The sequence below is a fragment of the Megascapheus bottae genome, chromosome 12 (assembly GCF_031878675.1).
Source record: "Megascapheus bottae isolate mThoBot1 chromosome 12, mThoBot2.hap1, whole genome shotgun sequence".
NCBI classification, from domain to species: Eukaryota; Metazoa; Chordata; class Mammalia; order Rodentia; family Geomyidae; genus Megascapheus; species Megascapheus bottae.
In genome coordinates, this window is record NC_143520.1 from 8,712,693 (window position 1) to 8,725,750 (window position 13,058).

The following is a 13,058-nucleotide window of genomic DNA, read 5'->3' on the forward strand; positions in this document are numbered from 1 at the left end:
TTGTTTTTGAAATTAGCTTATAGTAGGTAGACAGGAAGCAGTTTTATTGTAACTTCTCTAGACATATTTATACTGTATTCCAACCAAACTTGTCCCCTTTATCCCTCTTTAAATCAATATAATCTTCCCTTCTATGTCTAATAATATTGCAAGACCATTTCTTACCATCAATTAATTAATGTATCCTAAAGAAATAATAAATAGTAACTTCTAGTTTAGGTACTATAGAAATACAAATTTGTACATATAAAAAATTGGAATACACAAACTTTTTACTTCTGTTTTCCATTAGAACAAATCTGAAATGTGTACATTATAATCTTTTAAACAATAAAATAATATACCATCTGAATGAAGAATAAAAATTAGCTCACTTTATTGATTGTGGTGAGAAAAGAATATAACAGCTGGAAGTTGAAAGTCTTTACCTAATAACATGCAGACCAGACTTTTGGAGGTTTTTTTGTTTGTTTGTTGTTTTTTTTTTTTTGCCAGTCCAGGGGTTTGAACACAGAGCCTAGGTATTGTCCTTGAGTTTTCTCAGGGCTAGCACTCTACCACTTGAGCCATAGCACCCCTGAGGATGTGGTATCAAGAAATCAAACCCAGGGCTTTGTGCTTGCTAGGCAAGCACTCTACCACTAGGCCACACTCCCAGCCCAACATTTGGAAATTTTAAAATGAATCTTAACATGACAGTGGAAGTACTTCACTGGGGTTGTTTAAATACTTTCTATTTAAATATAGTGTTTTTAGTGAAAGAAAAAATTAATTTGCCATGCAGTAATAACTAAGTCGAGTAAAAATAAGAGGCAGAGAAATCCTACTGTATATTATACATTTCCTTTATGGCAGTATTAGGGTTTAAACTCAGAACATTGAGCTAACTAGGCTAGTACTTACTGCTCAGTTATAATCTAGCTGATTATTTGAAAGGGATCTCCCTTTTTGCCTTGGAATGTACCTAGACTGCCAAATCCCTATTTTAGATTTTAAACAGTAGCTATGATGGCCTACGTTGCATCTACATATGGATTGAGATGGGACTTGAGAACTTTTTTGCCTACCTGGTCTCAAATCACAATCCTCTTACTGTTGCCTTCTGAAGTATCTACAATTATAGGTAAGAGCCACAGATCTGGATTCAAAAGGAACAAATTCTATTTAAGGAATTTCTTTGGGTATAGGTAGGCTACATTTCTCACAGCTCTTAAATGTCACACTAACCTGAATAACTTTTTTTTAGATCACTGGGAAATTAAATTTTAAAATAGAGATATTTTAAATACTTGTATGTTAAGACCTGTCAAAACTAACTTTCATAGCTTTATATATGAAAAATAATCATTAGTTTAATATCCAAAAATAACGTAAGGATCAAATTGTCCTACTTATTTAAAACCCAATTAAATTTCTGATTAGAATTTTGCTAATGTAAAATAGTCACATTTTTCATGATTGCCTATTTTAATTGAAATATCAAATAAGATTGCTTTTTATTATATTAAAAGACTAAAATTATTCTACTTCCTTTTTTTATCCTTCCATAATGAAATATTTTAAAGAGACAAAGTAAACAGGGTAACATAATGAACTCCCATGTCCCCATCATCTTGCTTCAGTAATTTACTGCCATTCTTGTTTTATCTATACCTGTGTCTTACCTCTGTCTCCATTTAATTATTTTCCTAAGTTTTAAGGTAAGACTTGCATACATTGAAATGAACCAGTTCTTTTTGGAGGGTTTGTGTGTGTGTATATGTGTGTGGGGAGGGTACTGGATATTAAAATTAAGACCTCATATTTGTTAAGCAGGTATTCTACTACTTGACCTGTACCTCCAGCTCATTTTTGCATTGATTATTTTCAAGGCTGGGCCTGGATTTATCCTTAGCCAACCTCTTACTTACGCTTTACCATGTTGTTAGGCCAATCTTTGTTTCAGATAGTCTCATGAATTTCTTTTATACCTGCACTGGTCTTGAACCATGATATCCCAGTTTCCTTTGAGTAGGTGCCTTGCAAAATGAACCAATTTTAAAAGTAGTTTTGATAAATACATTCACTCACTCCCCCACTTATATTATGATAGAACATTTATATCTACCCACAAAGTTTTTGTTATCCTTCCCCATCAGTACTTTTCCTTAGCAGTTCTACTTTTGCCACCGTAAATTCTAAACTGTATAAATGGAATCAGCTTAACATTAATCTATGATATTTATTCATGTTGTTAAGTACTTTATACTTGCTTATTTTATTGCAGGATATTATTCCATTGGTTTCTGGTGTTTAGCTGCTATGCATATTTTTTTTTTGGTTGTTGATTTTGTTTTCTTTTGCTTTGCTTTTGTATTTATAATGAATGCCAGGGATTGTTATTATAGGTACTTGCACATGATAGAAAATCCTACTACTACTGAGCTGTATACCCAACCCCCGCCACTGAGTACCTTCTTTTATATAGAACTCTTTGTAGTCATATGTTTTTATTTTCTTTGACAAAGAATGCAATTCTTAAGTTAGAGGATAGATACATATTTAATTTATAAGAAATTGATGAATTATGCCAAGTTTTATATTTTCTAATATGTGGAATTCTGTTTGTCTTCACATTCTTGCTAACGTTTGTTTTTCTCTGTCTTTTTAAATTGTAACCATTCTAGGAATATGTAGTAGTCTCTTATGGTTTTAATTTATATTTCTTTTTGGCTAGACTTTATGAAGTCTGTTGTCTATTTTTATTACAAAGCCTTTATTTTACTACCATTCTGTAGAACTTCTTTGTATGTTCTAGTTAAAGTTTATGTTAGCTCTATATGTGTGTTTGAGTTCCCATATTGATTACTTTTTTGGCCAGTGGATTATTTAGAAGTATATTATACAATTTCCAAATACTTGAGGGATTTTCAGTCTTTTTTTTCTTTTTGGTCTTTTATTTTTTGTTACTGGAGATTGAACCCAGGTCATTGCACTTGCTAGGCAAGTGCTTTGCCATTGAGCTATGTCTTAGCCCTCAACCTTTTTTTTTATTTTTATTTTAATTACACTGTGACTTAGAAATATAATCGTCATTGGTATATTGTGCCTGTTGTATATTGTGCTTGTCATCTTTGTCATGTTCCACTTACCAATAGATCCTAGTGGGGTGTTTGCTTATTTCTTTTTGTTTTTGAATTCAAGGCTCCTTCTCACCCAGCTGTTTTGCTCACTGCTGGTGCTCTACCATTTGAGTCATACCTACAACCTTACTTTTTTGCTGATTAACTATATATAGACAGAGTCCCTTGGGTTTTTCTGCCCAAATTGGCTTTGAACTACAATCCATATCTCAACCTCCTGAGTAGCTAGGATTACAGGGTGGTCCATAGCTATTTATTTTGGCTCATTTGTGAGAACACTAGTAGTATACTGTTTAAGTAACAAGTAGCAGCTTCAACTGTCAATTACCTAGAATTCAAGCAAATTCTGATTAATGGACATTTTTTTGTTGTGTAATACTTAACTCATTTACAGCTCAATGTTAGATGTATACTATACGTGTTTATACACACACACATACACACATACATACACGTACACACACACACACACAACCTAGATAAGTAGGTAGACAGATAGACAATTAGATAAATCAGTCTAATAGAAGGAAATTGCACAGAGGATCAAATCCAAGGCTTCATATATGGCCAAGCAAGTCTACTGTCACAGTGCTGTATCCTTAGCCCTGTGTCCTCCGGAATCATTCTTTAAGACTTGTGTATCAAACTGAGAAATATCTTTGTACACAGTGGGTAGCCAGTAGGTTTTCTGCAGCGGGTTTCTACTGAGAGCTTACGGAGGGCATCTTGGCAAATGTTCAGAAACCTATATAATCTTGGTTGGGCCCTGCATGGAACCCCATGTTCAGCAGAATTCTTCTGACCTGCCTCTGCATGCCAAGCTAATCAGCAAATACCTAATGAGCCCGCACCAAAGAAACAGACCTCTCCCAATCTACTTCATTTTCATATGTTCTCTAGGGGTGGGGAGACAAGACTTCATGAGGACTGATGATGCTGCAAAGATCACAATAATGATAATTAACTTGCTGAATTTAGAAGATTATGCTGTTAATTAGTTGCAAAATAAAGATAAGTAATAGAGCAGCAGATGGTAGGATAACACCCAGGAGAAGAAGGGTTATTACTCTGATGAGCTTTTGTGGCACATATGAAATATGGATCTGACTTTTCATAAATTGTTCTAGAGAACATTATCTTTTCTTTGAACTATGTTGGAGTAGTTTGTTCCTACCAACTTCTGACAGATGTAATTTATTTTCTAGGGTGCCACACTAACATAGAACTTGAATAATAGTTTATTTTGAGCAATTTTTTTTGAGAAAATGAATTGATTTGGATTGGTCAGAACAAGAAACTATTAACCCATTAATTGGCATAGCTTGTCTGTGTCTCTAACAGAAAAAGCTTGCAATATAGTAAACTTTACCTTACTGAAAAAATTAACTCTAAACATTAAAAGAATACTCTGCCTCTTCAAAATATAACTATAAAGGCATTTTAGTTTTCTACCAGTTTATGTCTTTTGACTTAAAATTATCTTTTATTGTACATGTTAGAAATTATAAACTTTTGAAGTCTTGGTGAAATTTTCTTGAGTACTTAATACTTTACTGAATAATGAAATTTTGTATACTTGCATTAAAATTTTCTACTAGAGAAATTTTAGTCTCATTATAGGATGACCAATATTTGATATTCATCTTAATTGATTTCTTGTATATTTAGAATACTTAATGTTAAGGCAAAGCTATTTTTGGTAAATGTTTTGTTTAAAATATTTTCAGCCAACTGAAAGTCAATAGAATTCCTAGTTTTAGCTCTTCTGCTAACTCATTTCATGGTTTGGGGCAGTAATCACTTTTTGGAAATTTCATTTTCTGTAAGATGTTTATTAGACTGATTCCAGTATCCCTGCTAGCTCCAAAAATTTATTTCTAAAATAAAGGTCCATTACATTTATATTTTTCATTAATTTTTTATTTTTTATTTTTATTTTATCTTTATTTTTTTTTTTTTTTTGCCAGTTCTGGTCTTGAGCTCAGGGCCTGAGCACTGTCCTTGGACTTTCTAAAGGTTAGAACTCTATCACTTGAGCCTCAGCACCACTTCCGGCTTTTTTCTATGTATGTGGTACCAAGGAATCAAACCCGGGTCTTCATGCATGCTAGGCAAGCACGTTAACCACTAGGCCAAACTCCTGGCCCTGTTTTCATTAATTTTTAAACTGAAATATTGGCTTTCTTTAACATACTCTTGATAAATATATAGGAGAGTATTATATATATCCTTATATTAATTATAAAAAATGTTATTTTTTTCCAATGGGCAATTCAGAGCAATGTTAATTAACCCTTTAAAGTCTCATTTTTACATTTTATACTCAGTGGCACACTTTCCAAGTCAGACTCACTGTAATCAATGTAACAGCATGGAGCAAACATTAGTGCTTCCCCACTGGATGAGTACTGTATACCCTAGGGCAGTCAAGGGAGGATAATGAGTGAATACTGATGTTGCTTTTAAGTGTTCTATAAGGTAGTAACTTGCCCTACTAAAGCTTATTCAAGAGAGTGATGTTTATGTACTTCAGACTCCCCTATGTGCAGTTACTGTATTTCATTAGTTCTAAGAGTTAAGCTCTTCTCTATAAAACTTTAAATGCTCTTCAATTCTGTGTTTTCTGCCTAAGGACTTAAAATGTTTTACCAACATATAATTTTCCAAGCCTCACAGCTCAGCCTCTAGTTATGTTCATACATATTTTATATCCAGAAATGAAAGCCCAAATTTAGATTTGTAGATTAAATTCTATTTATTGCATTTTGATGTCCAGCATTCTGTATATAAAAGATACAATTTATTTAGATTAATTACCACCGTAACTTTCCACTTTTGTTTTGTTTATAGGACCTGCACTTTCTCAAATTTTTATTTTACTAATCTCAATTGTTGGTCATTTTCCTAAGAATTCCATATTCTAGTGGTATGGCCACTTATCAAATTTCAATTGTAGTCCATCTATTTCATTATTTTCCCTACAATTACTAATGTCGTAGCTGGTAATGTATTTGTTTTTAGTAGCTTTTGAGTTTATCTAGTGTTGGGAGCCAGAGTGGAATCAAACTGTACCTTGATTTGCATCAGACAATGGCTTTATTGTCTTACTGTTTTCTGGCCTTATTCTGTTTAAATGACCTGAGATTTACCATATGAATGTAACACCTGGAAGTTCCCTGGTTTCAAGGAGGGATGGAAGCCTGGAGTGGAGAATAAACCAGGCGGCAGTTTTTACCTAGGCTGCAGACCTCCCGACCCGATGTGTTTGTCTCTCTTCTATTTTTTCCAGTCCCTGCCCCCTATTTCAGGAACCCCAGTTTGCTGCCAGTAGGCCCCGGCAATCTAGAATCTGAAAGATGCCATGTGTAATGTGGTCTTGAACATATTTTACATATAAAATATGAGGCTAAGGCAGTGCTTAAAAATGGCATTTTAAAAATATAAGGCTAGTCATTTACAGGGACATGGATGGACTTATGTTAAATGAGATAAGCCAAGAGACAAATGGCACATGTGTTCTCTCATATGTGGAAGTTAAATCTAAAATATAACTGGACATGATAATCTATACGCAACTCTACGCATTCACACACAAAGGAGGATACTAGTAGAGAGGAAGCCAAAGTCATAACTCTACTGAACATGTAAAATACTATTTATTGAAATAAATTCTAGGAAAAGGAAACATGGGTTATTTATATTGTTTGTGGTAATGGTATAATTGTTTGTGGGAATGGATTTTTCATTTTTCTCCTTGGACAAAAGAGACATAGAAAAGGAAAGAAGACGGGTGAACAAATATAATCATGGTATTCAGTATACACTATGTGCAAGATGAACTATGCAACTTTTGGGCAGAGACAGGAGGGTAAAACAAGGGAATGCCAGGGAAGAGGTGATATTGTCCAAAAGAGAACTGTATATATTACCTGAAATATGAAACAGTAATCCCCCTGTATGACTCTTTAAAATAATAATAAAAATATATTTCAAGGAAAACAAAGAGTAATAGAACTTTTGGTCAAAAAAGTCTGTTTGAAAAAATAGCAAAAGTATGGAAACTTCTGATTCTTCAACACCACCCCTCCCCTATACTAAAAAATAGAAGCGTAAAAGCTATTCTTGAAGAAGAAATAAACTGTCTTCGAGAAGTCCTTTTATGAATATATATAGTTTATATGTATTTATTTGTGTAGATCATATGAATATATAAAATTTGTATACATATATACTATATATAGGATACAAATATATATATATATACTATGTATAGTGTGTATATATATATATATAATTTTCTCTTCAACACCTGCCAGTCAAATCACCAATATTCTATTTTATAGATGAAGAATCCAAGATTCAAAGTTATAGTTTAAGACAGTTAAGTCCCAAATATGTCTTTTCAGTTGGATAAGACATCATAACGCTTTATATAAACTAATCAGTGAAGAATCTGACTTTACAGATACTGTGCTTTCTATAATTCATAAAGTCTTCCAGAAAAAAAGGGGAAGGACATTTCTGATCCTAAATGGTTGGTATTCTCAATCCTTCATAGCTATCTTACATATCATTAACACATTTAGTCTCATCATCTTCCTTGCTTTTGTTTGTGTTTTCTGATAGTGCTAAGGATAAGGTATGCCCTATCATGTCATGGCTAAATTGTATACATACAAATAAAGCGATCCCGGTTCAATTCAGTATTTGAATTAGTTTAATGGTTAGATGACTTCAAACAAGTAATCATTGATTCCTAATCTATAAAATGAAGATTCAATCCTATTAAAAACAAATTTAGAAGATGATTGATAATGCAACAGCCCGGATGAATTCTCAGTGCATTATGCTAAGGATATACAATGTTATGTGTTCCAATTAAAATGTTATTCTGGCAAAACTTTTGGAATTAGATAACACGTTGGTAGTTTCCATTAGCCAAGGATGGATAAAGAAAATAACAAGAAAGGATATGAAGGCATCTTAGGGATAGAACTAAGTTTTGATCTTGATTGTGGAAGAAGTAGCAGGAGTATCTATGCTTCTTGAAAGTCAGAACTATATTCTAAAGAGTAAATTTACTGTATGTAACTTAATCCTCTACAAAATGTTTTTTTTTTGTTTTTTTAGGTTTTTTTTGTTTTTTGTTTTTTGCCAGTCCTGGTCTTGAGTTCAGGGCCTGAGCACTGTCCTTGGACTTTCTCAAGGCTGGAGCTCTACCACTTGAGCCTCAGCACCATTTCTGGCTTTTTTCTATGTATGTGGTACCGAGGAATTGAACCTAGGTCTTGGTGCATGCTAGGCAAGCACTCTACCACTAGGCCAAACTCCCAGCCCTACAAAAAGTTTTTTAATGACTTTATTTTAAAAATAATTTTATACTCCACAAGGATTAAGAATAGGGAGAACATGTCCATTAACAAGTATTATTAAACATTACTGATGTTCACTAATACTTGTATATTATACCTATTATTAATATCCAGTAATACGTGGATATTGTTTATCTTTGCCTCAGATGAAATCCAATGATCTTTTTCATATATGCTTTATAAGACATCTAGATCATCTGTAATACATAGTAAGAATATAAACATAGATGAAAATTTAAAAGTTAACTAATTTTCAAATACAAGTTTGTAAATTATTTAGTTGGAGTAAATGAAAGGAGCTGTACTGGAATTGTTTACGGGTCTTTTTTTCTAAAGCTCTTTTTTTGAGTTTAATCTTTTATATACTAAGAAAGGGGGAAAAAATCAACGAATCTGTTTCTAATATCCAGTTAATTGATTCTGTGAGCTTTGGGAAACACTGAATAGACTACAACACAATTCTTGAACACACACACTCACACACACACGCAGAGCAGGGGGAGTTTTTGAAGGTAGAGTTCTTTCCCCAGATATACATCTGAGTATGTATCTTAAGAAAGGGTAGAGGCTGGGGGTGGGCTCAGTGGTAGAGTGTTTATATAGTATGTCCAAGAACCTAGGTTCAGTTTCCAGCATTACAGTCAATCAGTATGTAAATTTACACAATTTGTAAATAAATATAAACAATGGAATAAGTCATGGTGGGCCTCATGGAATTGCTGAAGTGATGCATCAATGCCAGTAAGGTACCTCAGTTCATCTGCTGATTGTTTTGCTTCGTGGGACGGCTGGAAAAATGTTTATTCTATCAAGTGGGACGGCTGGAAAAATGTTTATTCTATCAGATGGAGAAAGGAAAACTGGAAACATTGAGTTTGATGGAGCCACTTAGTGACGAAATCTCTGGAGTTTTGGAAATAGTTTGCAGATTAACCCCAAGGCAACAATCATGTACATCTTTCATCCAGTTTAAAAAAGATATTCTTCCTTTTGATCTTGGGTTTTACAATGAAGCTTTGAAAATTATCCATGAAGTTTCCTCTTTTTTTCCAGTAGGGACTGTGGAACAGTTGTGATCTTGATTTGTTCTTGTTTTATGATTTCAAGTGAGTTACATTGAAGGGCCTCATCTTTATGTTGGAAGGAAAGAGCTGAGTTTTCATTGCCATGCTTTTATTAACCTTTCACTTACTGAACCTTAGATACTTCAGAGTTAGTTTTTGATGAAATTAGAATATGGGCAGTCTTTTTTTTTTTTTTTTTTTGCCAGTACTGGGCTTGAGCTCAGGGCCTGAGCACTGTCCTTGGACTTTCTCAAGGCTAGAACTCTACCACTTGAGCTACAGCACCACTTCCAGCTTTTTTCTATGTATGTGGTACCGAGGAATCGAACCTGGGTCTTTGTGCATGCTAGGCAAGCACTCTACCACTAGGCAAACTCCCAGCCCCAGTCTTTTTTTTTTTTTTTAAACCAAAGTCATTTTATTTAAAGAAGACACTTCAATATATGGTCAGATAAGAAACAAGAACAAAACAATTGTCTTGAGTTTGTTTCTATTTTATTAAAGCTTTAAATGGTGTTCACTAAAAAGAATAAATAAATGTAATGAATGTCTTTCTGATTCAGATATTTATAATAATACTTACATAGGGTTTTAGGCAGCACCTCAGTTATTATAAGCAATAATGTCCCAAATCTTTAAGGTCCCTAAAGTCATTTCATTGTTGAGATACTACAGTGTGATTACTTTGTGTTAATTGTTTTGTGTTTACAGATCATAACAAAATTAAAGATAGGTGCCCATTTTCACTAAGAAAACAGTTTCTGTCGATTTGCAATTGTTTGTTGTGCTAATCAAGAACCAGCTGCTGAAAAGAATATAAAGAAATACAAGACAATATCTACTCTTGCTGGGGGAGCAGGACTGTCTAGCTTGAACTTAGAGCTCTGTGGCTATTCGGCCAGTGCTCTACCTCTTGAGCCATGTTTCCAGCCCTGTTTTTTGTCCTGGTTATTTGGAAATAAGAGTTTCTCAGCCTTTGATGCCTAGGCTAGCCTTGAATCATGATCTTACAGATAACAGGTAGGAGCTATGTGTTCCAGCTAAGACCGTCTCTATTCTTAAATAGCTTGATATTTGAAGCCACATGCCAGTGGCTTGCCTCTGTAATCCTAGTTACTCAGGAGGCTGAGATCTGAGGATCACAGTTTGTTGTTAGCCCAAGCAGACCTGTCAGAGACTGTTATCTCCAGTTAATTAGCAAAAAGCAAGAAGTGAACATGTGGCTCAAGTTGTCATGTACATGCCTGCCTTACAGGAATGGGGTCAACTTACTGGTCATACATACATACATGTGTTTACTGGTAGCACAACTTCAATATAAGCCACGTAGAATAAGCCAAATAGCTAAGGCCTCATTCTCATTAGATCTATTACACTTTAAAAATCTTTCACATCCCAGTTCAGTTTGACTGAAAAATAGAACATATTTAAAAAAAAAAAAAAAACATGGGCAATGGAGAGACCTTTAGGTAATAAGCTCAAATAGCTGTAAGATTGATTGATTGATTGATTTTGTTGGTTATGGAGCTTGAACTCTGGGCCTGGGTACTGTCCCTAAGCTCTTCAGCTCAAGACTACCCCTTGAGCCATAGTACCACTTCTGATTTTCTAGTGGTTAATTGGACATAAGAGTCTCACTTTAGTGACCAGGCTGGCTTTGAACTGCAATCCTCAGATTTCAGCCTCTGGGTAGCTAGGATTACAGACATGAGCAGCTTAGCAGTAAGTTCTAAAAGTGAGTTTGGTCCGGTCATTGTCCAAGTAAATATTGCATTGCATTTGGAAGCAGACATCAAATGGGCCCATATGGAAAAGTATAGGAATGAGGTAGAAGAAAATAGGTGATAGTATATGTAATAATTGTGTTACACATTTTAGTTGAGAAAAGCTAATAACTTTCAACTGTTTTTTAGCTCTTTCTAAGCATTTATTTAGGACAACAAAATATTGGCTTCTCTAGTATTAGTACATGAAATGTCAGGAAGCCTTCCGAAGGTCCTTTTTATTAACATATTGGTATTTGTAATAATACAGTGTAATAAGGGAAAACTGAATTTCAAACCAAATATATATTCATGTGTTCCTTAGAAAGTACTGTATTAACCCAAAGAGAATGTTGAGACTTAAGTGTAAAACAAAACTTTTTTATAATGGTGTTTGCATTTCAGAGATTAAAAGCTGCTTTGACTCAGCAACATCCTCCAGTTACTAATGGTGATACTGTCAAAGGTCATGGTAGTGGGTTGGTTAGGACTCAGTCAGAAGAATCTCGCCCACAATCATTACAACAGCCTGCCACATCTACAACAGAAACACCGGTATGTATGTTTTTATCATTTATTATCCTGTGATCCTCAATAAATGCAGTATGATTTATATGACTTCTTTATAAACTATAAGAACCTAAGAAATTACATTAGGGTATAAGTATTTGGTACAAAAGTAAAAATAACAGATGAGTTATTATTGTTCAGGGTACCCTAAAATGTTTATGCATTTTTAAAAATATTTGTATTAGTGTATATTAATTATGCCATGGGGCTTTTAATTATGATATTTCCATACATAACATGTTAGGTACTTTGATCAAATTCACCACCTCTATTATTCTTTCTTCATTTTAGACCACTTCTTAAAATTTTTAACAGGTTTCATTTCTTCTATTTCATATATGAGTATAAAATACTTAAGTCAGGTGCAGGTGGATCAGACCTTGTACTTACTCAGGAGGCTGAGATCTAAGAATTGTAGTTCAAAGTGAGCCCAAGCAGGAAAGGCTGTGAGACTCTTATCTTCAATTAACCACCAGAAAACTAGAAGTGGCATTGTGGCTCAAGTGGTAGAGTGGTAGCCATGAGCAAAAAAAACCTTAAGGACAGCACCCAGACCCTGAGTTTAAGTCCTATGACCAACCAAAAAGAAACAATAAACCAAAACTTAAATTATCTTCACTCTCTTTTTCCCCTACTTCTTCTCACTGTTTCCCACCCTGTGTGATTTTTGCATTCATACTCATATGACACCACAGGACAATAGTTTTGTTTTTTAATGAAGATTTTCTTTTAATTATAGTCACTAGTAAAACTTCCTATAAAAATGTTTATTCACATTAAACATTTTCACCACTGCAAGATTTGACTTAAACTGTGCCCTGTATAGCTTTATTTAAGTTATAGAACAATTTAGTATGTTATAGACAATAACAATTTTGATATTGTTGTAGAATATAGTATTAAGAAATAATGTTCTTTATTCAAGTAGCACAACCCCAACCTGTGTAGAATCTTCTTGGATCTCTTTTTTGAAATTATCATTGATTTCTCTATTTTCTAGGATGCCAAATATTCATAATTAAAAGATATGGCATATTGTATAATCATTTAAATGGAGAGACCTACTGCTCAAATGGTTGAGCTGCAGATTTTTTTTCTACTCATTCCTGCCTTCATTATTTCTGCCTTCAGTACATCTTCACTCACTGTAAAGCAATTTATCTTTTT

At 33.8% G+C, this 13,058-nt stretch overlaps 1 protein-coding gene and 1 pseudogene across 2 annotated transcripts in view; both read left to right on the forward strand.

The window, feature by feature from the left end:
• The window catches only part of Atf2 (activating transcription factor 2), a 78,847-nt gene that overhangs the window by 44,255 nt on the left and 21,534 nt on the right, over positions 1-13,058 (forward strand). For both annotated transcript variants that reach the window (XM_090342600.1, XM_090342601.1), the window contains one exon: positions 11,727-11,876. In XM_090342600.1, coding sequence (XP_090198726.1) covers positions 11,727-11,876 — 150 coding nt within the window. The remainder of the gene's footprint in view (positions 1-11,726; positions 11,877-13,058) is intronic.
• LOC150056175 (replication protein A 14 kDa subunit pseudogene) lies at positions 8,922-9,570 on the forward strand (annotated as a pseudogene).